The sequence below is a fragment of the Myripristis murdjan genome, chromosome 17 (genome assembly GCF_902150065.1).
Source record: "Myripristis murdjan chromosome 17, fMyrMur1.1, whole genome shotgun sequence".
NCBI classification, from domain to species: domain Eukaryota; kingdom Metazoa; phylum Chordata; class Actinopteri; order Holocentriformes; family Holocentridae; genus Myripristis; species Myripristis murdjan.
In genome coordinates, this window is record NC_043996.1 from 1,502,318 (window position 1) to 1,518,441 (window position 16,124).

General features: G+C 40.9%; 1 protein-coding gene across 1 annotated transcript; it reads left to right on the forward strand.

The window, feature by feature from the left end:
• Window positions 1-7,364: 7,364 nt before the first annotated feature.
• Window positions 7,365-15,894, forward strand: LOC115375273 (proenkephalin-A-like). Its single transcript, XM_030074684.1, has 3 exons — window positions 7,365-7,716; window positions 8,441-8,587; window positions 15,107-15,894. The coding sequence occupies exons 2-3, from the start codon at window positions 8,444-8,446 to the stop codon at window positions 15,701-15,703; spliced, it is 741 nt and encodes a 246-aa protein (XP_029930544.1). The 5' UTR covers window positions 7,365-7,716; window positions 8,441-8,443; the 3' UTR covers window positions 15,704-15,894.
• Window positions 15,895-16,124: the final 230 nt, after the last annotated feature.

Genomic DNA, 16,124 nt, shown 5'->3' on the forward strand with positions numbered 1-16,124 from the left:
AGATGGATGAACTTTATTTTCGATAGAACAAAATCAGCTAATGTGCGATGAAAACTGACTTCAGAGGCTGTCATGGTGGATGGTGGTAATGTCAACAGGTACCTGTGGACAAATTAAGTCAAACACAGTTCTCTTTCACATATGCAAAGACTGTAATAGCCATATTAGATGGGAAACAGCACGGACACACTTGGCCAATATAAAGCACAGATTGACAGATTCCATGCATTTTGCAAAGCTAGGCATAGCCATGTAGTTAACAAACCAAATAATTGCTCTTAGCAATGGTAAGATGACATATACATATCATTCACTTACACAGATGTTTCAGAAACACTGCTAATTCAGTCACTATGAATAGAAAAATCATCACAGCTGGTCAAAAAAAAAATCATTGCCATACTAATATCATCAAACATTGTCACTATGGCTAAAATTGTCATCACAGCAAATTCAAATGTCATCACCATGGGTAGAGACAACAGTGTCATCACAGCAGGTTGAAATGTTATTGCCATGGGTAGAAACATCATCAAACATCATCACTATGTGTAGAAATGCCATCTCAGTGGGTTGAAACATCATTAGACATCATCACCGTGGTTAGAAATGCCATTGCCGTGGGTAAAACATAGTCACTATTGGGTAGAAATGCCATCACAGTGGGTTGACACATCATCAAACATCATCTCTGTGGGTAGAAATGTCATTGCAGCAAGATGACACATCATCACCATGGGTAGAAACGTCTGACATTGTCACTGTAGAAGAATACAGAATATAGAGTCACCATGTAATCATATGTCATTCCTGTAGGTAGAAATATCACTGCAGGTAAATCGATCATTACCCCAGGTAGAGGGTTCAGGTAGTTCAGGTAGAAGCATCATACTGCATTGCCATGACATCATCATGAGAAGATAGGCCATCATCAAATACACTGTGGAAGATGGAAATGCCAAACATGTATGTCAACACCACTGGTAGAACCATCAACATCTCAGCCCACCTGGATAATGTACCAAAAATGAATGATTCCCATTGGATGGATGATCCTCCAGCCACAGCATAGGGTCATTCCTAGAAGATAAAGGTACAGCAAGTCCAGGCTTTATAGTCACACTTGCAGTGTTTTTGTTGTCACCGCCTCATTGGCTCACCTGCTTTGCCAAAAAGGAGATCCAGTCACAATACAACCAGAATGTATATTGACAAAATGTATATGCAATGGCATAATGGCTACCAGGGGGCTATTCCATGAAAGCAGCTAAAGAAAGCTGCGCTTACGTGATATAGCCTGGCTTGAATTAGCGTCAACTTTCACTAAAGCCTCAACCCGTTCCACTAACGCGATTCAGCCGCGTCAAGTCAGCGCTAATTCTAGCCACGTTTGAACGAGCCTCAAGTGCGCGCGTTCACGGGGCACATAAGCAGCCCAGAACAGTCGATTGACGAAACGAACGTACAACTGTCTCAAAAGGAGGGGAAAAGGAGAGCCTCGACATTTTCAGCGGCAGAGCAGACACTGCTGATGGAACTATATGAAGAATATAGGGAAATCATCACAAACAGGGCCGGTTTTTGGCAGAGGCGCTATAGGCAATTGCCTAGGGCGCCATCTGCTGGAGGGGCGCCGCTAACGGCCAGAGGGGCACCGGAAGTGGGATTGTTGACCGGCGCGACACCGTCGGGATATGGAAATCAAAAAACTGGAGAAGGAAGTAGGCTAAGTAGCCTATAAATTTAAACACAACAGAAAGCCATGGTTTGGACTGTATTTAATGCTTTCATTCTTTGTCTTCACAGCTTGAACAAAATGATGATTATTGAGTTTGTTTTGTTGTTGTTTTTTTAATGGTTAATAGGCTAAATGATTTCAAAACTTAGGAATTTACATTACATATGAAATTATAGGTAGGCTACATGTAAAAATCCAAATATAAAGGGATCATTCAAAAAGTGGGATGACCATGAATCCAATTGGGATTAACTGAAATATGTGTTCTTGTAAACGTCCCTCACCTATGTCAACTAACCTATTGGCTTCGGGCAGAATAGAGGCGGGTCATCGCAAATTGCGGGTGGGAAATAAAATAAGACGTCTTTTTTTATTTAACCTCATGTTCTTTTCAACCCTTTTATGTTCAACGCTTGTTGTTGCATTTGAAGTATGACTTGTGCTATATGAATAAAATTTGATTGAGTAATTGATTGTTTATTCGGTTGATTTCGGAGACTGACAGTGATAACACATGATTTTCATTACGTTTATTTTTATTGAGTAAACTTGTACATTCATGCTTGGTCACATTGTGGGAAATAGGCTAAGTCTGAATTTATATTTCCGAACACGGACATGGTGCTACATAATTAAATTTGAACTTAATTAAATTGAATATGTGATGCCGGGGCAACAATACAGACGTGACGGAGCGTCATTTGGGGGTCTGTTTGCGTCCGTCGGACATTCTCTGACAGCAGCTGAGCTAAGCTTGGCTGTAAGCCTGCCACGGAGCAGGCTAGTTCTGCTGACTAAGTTGCCATGGTTACTGAGCTGCAACTCATATAAACCACTTTGATGGAACGGAACTCCCACTTAAATTAGCGAGGCTCATCGAAATAAGCCAGGCTATCCCGTTAGCCAGCTTGATGGAATAGGCCCCAGGACATTCCAGAGGACGCCGTTAGAACACCGGGGTCTCCGTGGATAGTTCTACCCAGTGACAAGTCCAGGAGGAAACGTAAACAAGCAAAGGAAACAACAGTTATCAGGACCTTTTGAGCTTGGGATTGCGCTGCGGGATGCCAATTTCACCGGACTTTCGTCGCTGCCAGGACATTCCGGAGGACGCCGAGGCTGCAGGGCCGGTGCGTTGACACGGCTGAAAGGACAGCCCTTTGGGCCGCCGCCTCCCAGCATTTTCCAGCGCCAGGTCCATGGCGAACACGGGATGACGAACTGTGCTTGCACATCCAACAAGTGTTTCCGTGACTGTTGCATTTTTTCTGATATCAGAGACATGGCTGCAGCCATCTATTACTGGACTTGGCTATTCAACTAGCAAGATGCACGATGCTTTCTATTCTCCCCTGCACCGAAAGGACTGAGCCCTAATTTCGTTGCATTATTATACGTATATGATTGTGCAATGACAATAAAAATCTATCTATCTATCTATCTATCTATCTATCTATAAACACACTATCAATTATTTGGGGAAGAATCCAGCTGCACATGCTGGGTGTAAATTCAGAGGGAGGCAGGGTAAATGTGATACGTGTCACTAGACATGTATCTAAACTACATTTTAGCACTAAGGACAGCATTGCCATACTGCATGTGCACGGATCATTGAACGGTTCAGCACCAACCCCAGATGGACTGTGAATGGTGTCCTCATTCACTTTCAGTTCAACAGCACACAAGGCCTTGCCACATTCACATTGTGAAACTGTGAAAACAATATGACGATATGGCGTGGAGTGTACAATGCCATAATGCCTGGTCAAAGTGGGCCCAGTGGTCTAACCTAACACAGTATTCAGCATAAGCAACCAGGACGTTTACAGTCTCTCTATCAAACACACACAAATACACACACACACACACACACGCACACACACACACACTCACATACACACAAACACCTTAATGAATTGTATACAAAAGCAAATCAACCATTTTAAAGGGGCATCCTCCTCTGCATGTTAGCAAAACTGCCAATCATTTTGTCTGTGTCAGTGGTAATATTTAGCTAAAATGTGAAAAAAAATGATATTATTTCACTTCCCCCGTAATTGTTTTGTAGGACAGAGGTGCTGCTGTCTTTGTAAAAGCTGCATTCTGATACAGCTAAGCTACATTTTCAATTAAGGTTTGAGTGGAACATATTTTGTCACAAATTATGACTGGTTGTGAAGTATCACAAGAATGTTTGTAATCACTTAGTAACAATGGTATTCATTTGTTGGAAGCGTTACATACGCTACATTACATTATAGTAACCAAGTGGGTTTTATACCCTAACCTAACCTTTCTTTAATCTTAACCAAGCTGTTTTTATGCCTAAACCTAATCTTTCCCTTGCAGCCAGACAACCTGAGTCCAGTGTGAAGCAACAGTGGTGTTTGTTTTTGCAGACATTACCTATGTTATGTTATGTTACTGTGGCCAAACAGTTTTTATGCCTAAACGTGACCTTTCCCTAACTTTAACCAAGTGATTTTGGTGGCTAAAGGTAATGGAAGTGGCTAAAATGCATGCATTTTAACCAATGCATAACAAAAACACCGATCCGATCAGGCGGATCGGTGCAGCCTCCGCAGTGATGCGGTCGGTGTACCGGTCCGTCGTGGTGAAGAAGGAGCTGAGCCGAAAGGCGAAGCTCTCGATTTACCAGTCGATCTACGTTCCTACCCTCACCTATGGTCATGAGCTTTGGGTAATGACCGAAAGGACAAGATCGCGGATACAAGCGGCCGAAATGAGTTTCCTTCGTAGGGTGGCCGGGCGCTCCCTTAGAGATAGGGTGAGGAACTCGGTCACTCGGGAGGAGCTCGGAGTAGAGCCGCTGCTCCTCCGCATCGAGAGGAACCAGTTGAGGTGGCTCAGGCATCTGTTTCGGATGCCCCCTGGACGCCTCCCTGGGGAGGTGTTCCGGGCATGCCCCACCGGGAGGAGGCCCCGGGGAAGACCCAGGACACGCTGGAGGGACTATGTCTCTCGGCTTGGGGTTCCTCCTGAGGAGCTGGCGGAAGTGTCTGGGGAGAGGGAAGTCTGGGCATCCCTGCTTAGACTGCTGCCCCCGCGACCCGGCCCCGGATAAGCGGCAGAAGATGGATGGATGGATGGATGGATGGATAACAAAAACATGTTTCCCTCGACACGTGATTGAGATTGCAGTTTAGTTGTATGGGGGTGTAAGTGTTATGAGACAGACTGACATTCTTAAAAATAACTGCCTTAATCCAGTCACATGGTTAAATAAATCAAGTTTGAGTTTAATGATATGCAGAAATTTTAGTCCTGAAAACCATTTTTTGACAGCTTAAAACAAACAAACAAACAAACAAACAAACAAAAAACAATTTTCAACAGCAGAACTATTTTCTTGTGTAGTCTAGCTCTCTGTGCTGGTCCTCAGATACAACAGAGGCTGGCAGGATCCTGAAAGGCACCTGGAACATGTGATAGAGGGGAGCGGAGGAAAAGAAGCAGCTCGTCACAACATGACTTGCCACCTTTTCTTGGCGCTCCAAAGAAAGTATTTTTTTTTTGTCCTACAACATGTGTACATGTCTTCATTGAAGAAAACAAATGATAGCAAACTCAAGCAATCCACCTCTGTCTCCTTTGCGACTATTGATCCTCTGGTGTGGAATGATACAGGAAGTGCAGAGGTTACTGTATCTTTCTGGAAAAATACCGTTGTAAACAGTAATTCAAGCTAATTTATCATGTCTGAAAATGCAGTACGTGTATGTACATTTTAACTTGGGAAAGTGGCACTTGTAAAGTGATGTTAAACCTTCTTTGTGTGGGTTGAGATGATTATTTTTCAGAATGTTAGCTGGGGGGAAGTCCACTTCAATGGCAGGAGGCTAACAGTTAGCATTTGGAGAATCCAGCATGTATCCAGCACTCAGTAACAATGAGAGGAAGATATAGCACCACTACTGTCCTACAGAACAGCTACAGGGAAGTGAAATATATACAATTTTTCAAAATGGGTGACTATCCCTTTAAGGTCCATGGCTAAATCAGAATACAGTTGTAATGAAAGCAAGAAACCACCTCTGACTCAGAGATTTCTACAGAGAAAAATGTCTCAGAACATTTTCTGTGCAGCAATAACGTGTTCAAAGCTCTTTGGGGTGAGCACCGAAAACACTAGAGCCATTTCTTTGAAGTCAGCAAATTGCCTAACCGCTCAGCAAAAACATGAAAGATGTAAAGAGAAAAAAAAAAAAAAAACAACAACAGACCTCCCTCGGGTTGCAAATGATGCCCGGTTCTCTGAACTGGGTCGTCCCCTGCATGTTCGTCAAAAGCCCTCTCGTGAGCTGTCTGCTGCCAGCTCAGTGGTTCCCTTGTTTTCCTTTGGCTGTCTCTGTTGCAGTGTTACTCCTGGCGTCAGGCGCTCCTATCGTGGTCATACATGTGTTCCTCAGATCAGCCCAGATATTTCCTGCATCATTTGATTTCTTTCAAGGCAGCCTGCACCAGAAACAAAACAGTCTGTGGGCTGTAGGGGAATAAAATTACTACTGTCATTCAATGGTGCATGAATTTCCAACCTGGCGTTTATACCATGCTGAGTTGAAACGTCTTCTTTGGCATATGTATCCTTCATGCCTGGTTGGCACATGCCATGCTTTTAGCATAGCTCGTATTACTTCACAGGCTAGTTGTAAGTTAAAGGGCCATACCAGTGATTTTGAATGTTGGGCCCATTTACTACAATTTGCCCACATTTTACATGGCAACAAACCATTTTGCAAATCATGCAGGGGTACTGAATATTTCACAACATATAATCAAAGACCCTTGATTTTCAAATTTGAATTTTTGGTTGAAACAGCCACCTCATAAAGTTCTGCTTCCACGGCAAACAAAGTCCTCAACATTCATAAACCATAGAACAGAGAATTGGCTGTGTCGGGTCAATTTTCCACCACAGAGATCATTTCAGTCCATCCAAAGTGAAGTCATGAAAACGCAACAGGGCTGCTGCTTTTAAGAAAACTAATCTAGACAACTTCATGAACCAATCAATATCACTCAAAGACATTAGAGTTCACAGTTTACAAAGGCAGGCAACAACAGTGCATGCAATTTTGAGGTTTAATATGATCATATTGCATATAAGGTTGACCACATCTGCAACTGTAACCCTCTACAGGATATGGTGTTATGAATAAAAGGTGAAGCAACAGGGACGTGGGCTCCACTGTACAGGACTGACAGACTGTTGGCTAAAATCCTCCCTCACTATACTGCAATAATTTGTCTGACATCTGATGTATTACTGTAAAAATACTACTACTACTACTACTACTACTACTACTAATAATAATAATAATGATAATAAAAATCAAATTAAATTGATTTGAACTGAGAAAGAGAGCGTGTGTGTGAGAGAGAGTGAGTGAGAGAGAGAGAGAGAGAGAGAGAGAGAGAGATGGAAGAGAGAGATGCGTGTGTGTGCGTGTGCGTGTATCATGTCACTTCATCACGCTTAAAGCCCCCTCCTCAGCTTCCCACCACCCTTACCCCTCCCTCGCCCCGTTATCAGTGGTGACGTCAGCCACATACACTCTACTTAAACCACAAAGCCAGCCCCTGCTGCAGCACTACCGACCACTTTCACCGGGCGATCCCCCACAACGTTTCCTTACTTTCTTTTATTCCCGTCCAACGGGAGAAGTCTGGGATTATAGAAATAGAGAGCGAGAGAGAGAGAGAGAGAGAGAGAGAGCGCGCGCAGTGTTTATGTGTTTGTGCGTGGGTGCTGATTGGCCAAAGCGGGACCGTTCTTCCCACCGGCGTGTCAAACCGGGAGCCGGCTGTCCAGAGATATATATTAGGTGCAGACTCGCGCCCCGTAAAAGTTTCCTCCTCCGCCAGTAGTTCCGTGGGCACGCGCGCACGCCGCACACATAGGTTTACATAAGAATAAGAATATTTTTTTAAAAAAAATCTAAAACAAACAAGAGGTAAGAGAATGATTTTTTTCAGTAAAGCTTATATTTTCATATAGGCTTTGCATCTGTGATAAAGTTAATGATGATGATGATGAAGATGAAGATGATAACTCTTTGATTCTACACAGCCATCCCTTTCATTGCTCCTGTTTGTTCGTTTTTAATGTTTAGAATAGTGATGTTTTTCTGCTGTCAAGTTTTCTTTTATGAAAATTGTAACATGTTAACATTTTTATACATATATATACATTTTATACAGATTTTGGCAGCCATTACTTCCTGTCATATCAGTTTAGATTAAGTTTTTTTGTTTGTTTGCTTTTTTTTTATGTTTGATATCCGTCAACAGCACAGAGCTGAAAGAGAGCGGTATGCTTAATACTACTAATAATATGCTTAATAATAATAATACTACAGACAACAACAACATCAGCAATACTAATACTGCTACTTATAATAACAACAATTAGATTGTAATTACGTTTATTATGATTATTATTCTCACTCTTTTCCTCTTCCTCCTCCTCCTTCTTCTCAGTATTGTTTTTTTTTTATTATTTAGTGTGTTTAACCTGAACTGAGTCTCATGCCATTGTGATTGGACTAAATAAGTGAACCTAATTGTATTATTATTATTGTTGCTGTTCTCATCATCGTCGGTGTTGCTATAACCAAAGGATGACATGTACCTGATGTATTTTGTCCTTTGTTTTATTTTATTTATTTATTTTCTCAGTCAATGGCTGCCGCCGTTCACGCAAGCTGTGTGTGGATGTTAGTGCTGGGCGCGTGCGTGTCGCTCGCGGTGGGAACGGACTGCGAGAAGGAGTGCGCGCTCTGCGTCTACCGTCTCCTGGGACAGCAGTCTGGTCTCTCCTCCCTGGTAATGCAATCTTTAGCTGGGATTATTTGCCAAAGCGCACAGAGGCGAACTAACCGCTGAGAGCGGCAGGGGACAGGGGCAGCAGTCTGGTTTCTCCAGCCTGAGAAAGTCTGCCCTGATGACTTCCTAACTGTAATACAGATAGAGGATGCTTCATAACAACTAACAGTGACTGATCTCTTGCTCAAGATAGATTTGTTTTAACTGTAAAATTTATAGTCACCAAAGAAATGTCGAACAATACTGTGACAGCAGTGAGGTTTCTCCTGACAGTAAACTCGATTATGTAAACCTTAAAAAAAAAAAAAAACCTCTGCGCAGATTTACTTCACTTCTTTCAAAAGCATGTGAAAGATAATCCAAAAAATAAGCAAGAAAAAATTAAGAAAAAATGGCCTGAAAATTGGCAAACTTTTTTTTTATATGCTTTTGTTTGTTTGTTTTATTTAGAAAAAATACACGAAAAACAGACAATTTGCAAAAAGTTATTTTAAAAATGACAAGGAATCTACCAAATTATTATAATTAGATGTTTTAATTAAATCTACAACAAAATTAACATAAAAATACCACAAAATGAAATACCAAAAACTTTCAAATAAATAGGTACATAAGTAAAATTAGCTTTCCATAAAACGACTAAAATGCTTACAAAATTACAAGAAAAGTACTGCCTCAATAAATAAAGAAAAAGAAAAGGATTGTGTTAACCTCTAAAAATAGCCAGTCGGCAGGCTTTGAAAAAGGGCTTTCCTTTCCTTTCCTTTCCTTTCATGCGCATTTATTCCTGCTTCATCATTTCCTTTCCTTACTATTGCCTGTGCCTTCTGTTTCCTCCACTTTCCTTCCTTTTTTCTTTCTTTCCCTCTGTATTTTCTTTGAGTCTCATTTCGCTCTCTGTGATTACGCCTTCTCCCCTCTCTCTCTCTCTCTCACTCTCTCTCTCTCCCCTTCCCTTTCCTCCTGTCCTGTCCTCCATCCTTGTCTTCTATATTTTCTTTGGTTTAATTTTCCTTTTCTCTCTTGCTGCTCTCTTTATTTGAATCCAATACATTTTTGCGACTGATATGGGATTGTCCATCTGGTGTCTGAGAGGGTTAAATGGTGAGAGCGCAGCTGGCTCACAAAATGAGTAACACAAACGCATGTGCGCGCGCGCGCACACACACAGTGAACTTGAGAAAATAATTTTCTCACCCATTTTTCTATTTAATGAGCAGTACTTAATTAAATTTAGACGCTAAACATTCCGTTATTGTGAAAATGTAATACTTACAGAAATTAAGGCAGGGCTGCTTTCGTGACCAACAAATGTTCATTCGTTATGAGAATTTGTTACAATCTGTCTCGCCTTTTCAAAGAAATATCCTCAGAATTTGAGGGTGTTTCATGAGCGGTTGGAAGTCGAGTATTGTCAGGAGAATGGAACAGTAATTTTCTTTCAAAATTATGGCAAAAGGTTGATCAGCAAGTTAGCTAAAAATTAATGGAACATGTAGTATAAATGAAGTATAAAAAATACATACATAAAAAAAGGAAATAATTATCATAATAATTATATAATAAGAATTTATTTAAAAAAAAATACTAGAAAAGTACTAGACAATTAGCAAAAAGTACCAATAAATAAATAACAAGAAAACTCCATTTATTATTATTAAATTCACATGTTTAAAGTGATGCTGATTTCTTCAGAAAAACATGTGAAAAGGTGATGAGTAAATTAGCAAGATATTACCCCAAAAATAACACACCAAATATGAGTAAAATGTTCTGAAAAATGACCAGAATTTTATAATACATGAAAAAATAAAGAATAAAAATACCCAAAACTTTGGAAAAAAAATACCCAAAACTTTGGGAAAAAAAACAACCTTAAAATAAGGCAAAAATTGATTCCAAATATATATGTATACATGTATATATAGATATAGATATATATATAGATAGATAGATATACATACATTTCCGTAAAATTAACCCCCAAAATATTGAAGAAAATGCATAAGAAAATGACCAAAATAAAAGCTAAAAATAAAAAGAGAGAGATGTGCTATTGGTTCAGAGGGTGAAAGAATTCCTTCTACCGTTTTCTTTTTTGCTACATCTTTCCTTTGGACTTGCACACTTCCCATCCACGGCCACCAGGGGATGCTGCTGTGAACATACCCCCCTCCCACCACCCCTGCCCTCCTCCTCGCCCGCCCCACCCCCCTGCCCCCTCACAGCACCAGTATGTCTTCCATTCAATTTTCCTCTTCATTAATCCGCTGCTCGGCAGCCTGCGGCACTGAAAGCTCAGCAGGAATCCTCCCTTCAAATGAGTGAAATCCAATGACACATATGAGCTTAGCAGCAGCTTTTATTGGCCTCCCTGTTTCCCGGGGGCATACGGACGCTTCTAGTTGTGTTGTAGCACAGGGCTTTTCAAACTTTTTCATCATCTGGACCCCCCGGTTGACTTGCATGAAACCTGGAAACCCACTTTAAGTCACTTTGCTCTCTGGGCTCTGATATGAAAAGAGATTTTGGTTTGTGTTTAGGTGTCAAATAAATTCAAAGTGGTGAGATTCAAATATAACGTTAAAATAATCACTTGTATGGATTGTTGTGTGATGTAGCAACCCTTTGAAATCTTTGCAAAATCAAGTGATGTTTATCAGAAACATGGGGAAAAGATGAAATTACCAGAACATTATGGGGAAATTTTTCAGGACTTAATTTAAGTAATTAAAATTAAAATTAAAATTAAAAATTCCAAAGCTAACAGACCCCCCCCCCCCCCCCCCCCCGCAAAAAAAACATGCTTAAATGTTCGTAAAAACTTAACAAAAACTTACTGGAACATAAGTTTTAAACAGAGCCAAAAAAATTACAAGAAAATTACTAGTACATTAGCAAACCAAACACCAGAAACTATTATTTTTTTAATGTTACGCATTTTATTTAACTTTTTGAAGTAAAATAAAAACCATGATCCTTTTGTATGTCCTGACAAGAAAAATATTCATTATTTTTTTCATATTTATTCATATCCATATTCATGATCCACATTCACAATCCATAGTTAGAAATAGGGAATAAATACAGATACTTTTTCAAAAGAAAAAAAACCCAATGTAATAAATACATTAGTCATAACAACACAAATAAAGTTGATTTATTTATTTATTTATTTTTAGTCAGATCAAAGAAAACCACACAGTGAACAGCCTGGCTCACGTAGGCCGACTGTATGTTGCAATATCACATCACTGGTGCTGGACCAGATTTCTTGGGTTGAAATGCCTGTGAAAGGCGTCTGAATGCAAAAATGAAATGAAACTGTTCTTCGTTTTGCCAAGGGCTCCCCTGGAGGGGCCTCAAGGGCCCCTTCCAGCAGAGTCGTGGAGTTAAACTTTAAAACTTCCAACCTTAAAGTCTTTGAATATATACAAGCTTTCCCGAGAGAAAAGCTGGCTGGAGCGTGTGGCTGGTGGAGCATGGGGCTGGCAGTCACATGGCCTTGTAGCAAACAGAGGGGCCCAGATGGCTGTGAGGGGGGATCAGAGGGCTTTGGTGGGTAGAGAGGGAACGATTGAAAGATAGAGTTGACAAAATGGGCTTTTCTGTTCTCCCAAACCATCTGTGGAGTGCTGTAATCTCTCTTTCACTTTTTTTATTTATCGTTTGTGTCTGTAATCCTCTCTACAATTTCTTTTTGTGCTTTTCCTTTGTTTCTTTTCCTTCCTTTCTGTTAAATTTTAAAATATTCATATAAGAAGCACGTTACTTCAGTGATGTACTTGACCACCTCAAATAATCTTTTCTGGAGCCAGAAAATAAGTAGCTTTTGCTTAAACAATCCATGTGATCCTCACACTTAGCCGTCACATCCACATATCCACACACTCAGGGGAGAAAATGATAGAGTTAAGCTTCTAGATCTTGTAGAAGTTTTAGTTCTTGAAGAGTTAAGAGAGTTAAGAATGAAAATCCAGTATATCTGTGAACAAAATGAGAAAAAACTCACAAAATTAGCAAAAAAAAAAAAAAAAGACTGGAGGATACACAATTTTTTTAATGGCAAGAAAGCCATATTTATAATTACTAAAATTTTATATTGAAATTAATTAAATTTGAAGAAAATTTAAAATAACATTACCCCAAAATATATAACCAATAATGATGACGATGATGATGTTGATGATGATGAGTGTTATAATTATTATTATTATTGCTAAACTTGTTTTCCTGGGTCTCATTGGAGACTTTTTGTGTCCTGTGGTCTAAATGCTGACACAAATACAATTACGAGGGAAACGTGCCTGCTGGGATCTGGGGGGAATGTCACACTGACAGATGCTGAATGTGGGACAAAATGTTGGGTACTGGCAGCCTCAGTACAAAAATATTGTTATCAATATCAGCTTTCAAAAACTCACACTGGTTGAACCTTAGAGGTTTCTGGTGTACCACACAGCAAGGATTATTTGGAAAACCATGTCTTGTTTGTTTTTTTGTTTTTACAGCTGTTAAGCAACATAATGTTCATTTTTTCCATATGGAAGTCGTCACTGTAGTTATCTTTCTGCCAGCTTTCTTCATTTCTGTACATGCCCAAATAAGTTAGTCCTCCACCCTTTTCTTCTCCCCATTATAGCAAGTATTCATCGTGTGCTTCCCTCAGTCCCCAACCAGGAAACTTTCACCTGCAATCCAGTGGAGATAATTAGGGCCGTAATTATATGACTTTACAACAGCAGAACGCATAGAAAAAGTTCTGTTGTGTTCACTCGAATCTCACTGGAAAGACCTCTTCAGCAAAAATGCTTTAGCAGGTGGTACGACTGGATACCAGGCATTTTATTATACAGCATGACGAGTGTGAGCTGTTTCAACAGAACTTCTCACAGCATTTTGCTTGCAAGATTTGGGTGTAAAAGTTTATTCATCAGGGACTACAGGCAGCACACTTAAGTACTTACCACCATTCATTCACTCCCACCAGACAAATTTAAGTTTGAAGGATAACCAGATTGAGGTCATAGTTTTATTAAAGAGCGTACATGGCTCACAATAACCCGATTTCCCCAAAAGTTAGCAACCTGTTCTAATCCCAGGTCATCAAATACTGACACTTTGTCCCGCACCTTCAACGTCTGATACTGACAAACCATTTGGTGTCTATATAAGACGCACCGGGTTTTCATACTGTTGACACATGTCAGTGTCACAAGGTTAGATTTAGGCAACAAAACCAGGGAAAGGCACCAAAATGGTCTCACTATATGAAAACTGTCCTCTAGGCCCGCCATCCACCCCAAACTCCCCAACATTCCCTCTCTTTCTACTATGTCATGTCACCTGACTTCCTCCCCTGTGCCTCCTGTGTCTTTAGCATCGATGTGAGACACCAAAGAGGCGTGACAAAGCATACTATTTTATTTTTTTATCCTTCTGCCAGGGAGTCCCGGCTAAGAAGGTATCAAAAGTTAAAAGTTACACATAAAAAAATTTTCATTTACACAAAACAAGAAAAAGAAAGATGTGTGCAGCAGGCGACATTTATTCGGCACCACAACATAAGAGCAAGAAAATGGAGGGACTTTGTGCTTAGGAGAGATGTCGGTTCTCCCATTCCCATAAACTGTCCTTTCTACTTGGTAAAACTGCCAGAAGAGAGATGAAAAAATGCATAAGGATCAAATTATTGCTGTATCATGCCCATATTGTGTGCATCTATCTTCTTTGATATGGAAACAAAGCTGGTCAGCACATAGGAAAGAGCACTTGTTTGTCATGAGTGGGTGGTGAGTTGCTTGATGATCACATGATAACTTGTCCATGGCAGAAAACAAAACGAGGGATCCAAGACTTTGTAAAACTGAGTGTGCCATAGGGAATCAGGCTTTAGTTTAGTGTGAAAACACTATTTCATATTTTAAAGTGATAGTTTAGGTTCTTTCCATTATTTTTGGTATTTGCTGCTCCATGCGTGTGTAACACATCCACCAATTTTGGTGCATTAACTCCTTCCTTGTTGCAAGAGGGAGAGCCTCACCAGAAGTGCACTGCTCCAACATAGATGAAGTACAGGGTGACCCAAAAAAACGGGAACTTTTTAACAATCCAATAAAACCAAGAGTGATGGAAGAAAAATATTTTATTCATAGTAATTGAAACCTGAAAACATGCCATTTAAGAAACAATGATGGAATTTTCATTTTTTAAAAATTGTGCTGCCACTTGCTCATGTCTGCCAATACGCACTTCAAAGATTCCCATTTTTTTTGGGTCACCCTGTAGATACAGACTGCAAAACAACACTATTCTGAATTCATTTCACCAAACTTGCTACATGATAATTTTCATAGTCTGAGCATTGCCTTAATCTAATTCTAACTGAATTATTAGTGTGAATCTAAATGCAGTGAATGGTACAATGATCAGCAGCATGTTGGCAACAATCATACTGATACACATGATAGATGAATATGATGATAATGAAAACAGTCATGATGATTTTTATTTTTCCAGACATGCTCATTGGAGTGCCAGGGTGGGTTGGACACCCGGAAGCTCCGCCTCTGCCGGGACATCCTTCTGGATGAGGAGAACCTCATCTCTCTTGATGACATCCCCACTGGCCAGCAGCAGGAGCAAGAAGTGGCGGGGGGCGTGGCCACCAACGAGGAAGAAGCGACATCACCAGAGCACCAGCTGGCCAAGAAATACGGTGGCTTCATGAAGCGCTACGGCGGCTTCATGTCTCGACGCTCCTCCTCCTCCCCCCCACAGGGGGCACTGGAGGATTCTGGGAACCAGGAAGAGGAAGAGAATGTTCGCCTGGAGATCTTAAAGATCCTCAATGCCGAGGCGGAGCATGGGGGCAGTCAGGGCGGCGAGGCGGTGAAGCGGTATGGGGGGTTCATGCGTCGGGCTGGAGGTGAGGCGGAGGGCGACCTGCTGGAGGCCGTGCTGGGGCGAGGGCTGAAAAAGCGCTATGGGGGGTTCATGAGGCGCGTGGGCCGGCCTGAATGGCTGGTGGACGACAGCAAGAGCGGGGGGGTTCTGAAACGAGCCTGGGAAGATGGCAGCGAGCTACAGAAGAGGTATGGAGGGTTCATGGACTAGGTTACCACGGTTACGACCTCTCCCAGCCCTCTGCCCACGTCCCCACCTCCCAAAGCCAATCACCTTGTAGTCTGGACTTGTCGGTCTCGCATAAAATCACATCAATCAATCACATTCCGTCATCTGGCTTTGTATAACGTGCTGCTGGCTGCTTCACTGGTTCAACTGGTCCTGTGATTATATCAAAGTTATAATGTGTTTTATGGCTGAAAATTTTGGTCTGTTTTACTGTTTTTCATGACAATATTATTTATTAAAAGAACCTGTTGATCAATGTGTGTCAGCAGAGTGTGTGATTTTCCTGAAACAACACTACTATTCTGCCTGTAGTGGTGTGTGCCCATGTTTTCTGCCCTTGTGGGACCATTGGTTGGTATTTAGAGTATCTCACAATCACTCCAAGGCATCATTCTGAACGTTT

Bases quoted from the DNA above. Each gene is read 5' to 3' on its own strand.
- LOC115375273 (XM_030074684.1), top strand. From the start codon at position 8,444: ATGGCTGCCGCCGTTCACGCAAGCTGTGTGTGGATGTTAGTGCTGGGC. The intron at 8,588-15,106 runs GTAATGCAATCT...TTATTTTTCCAG, and splicing joins AGTCTGGTCTCTCCTCCCTG to ACATGCTCATTGGAGTGCCA.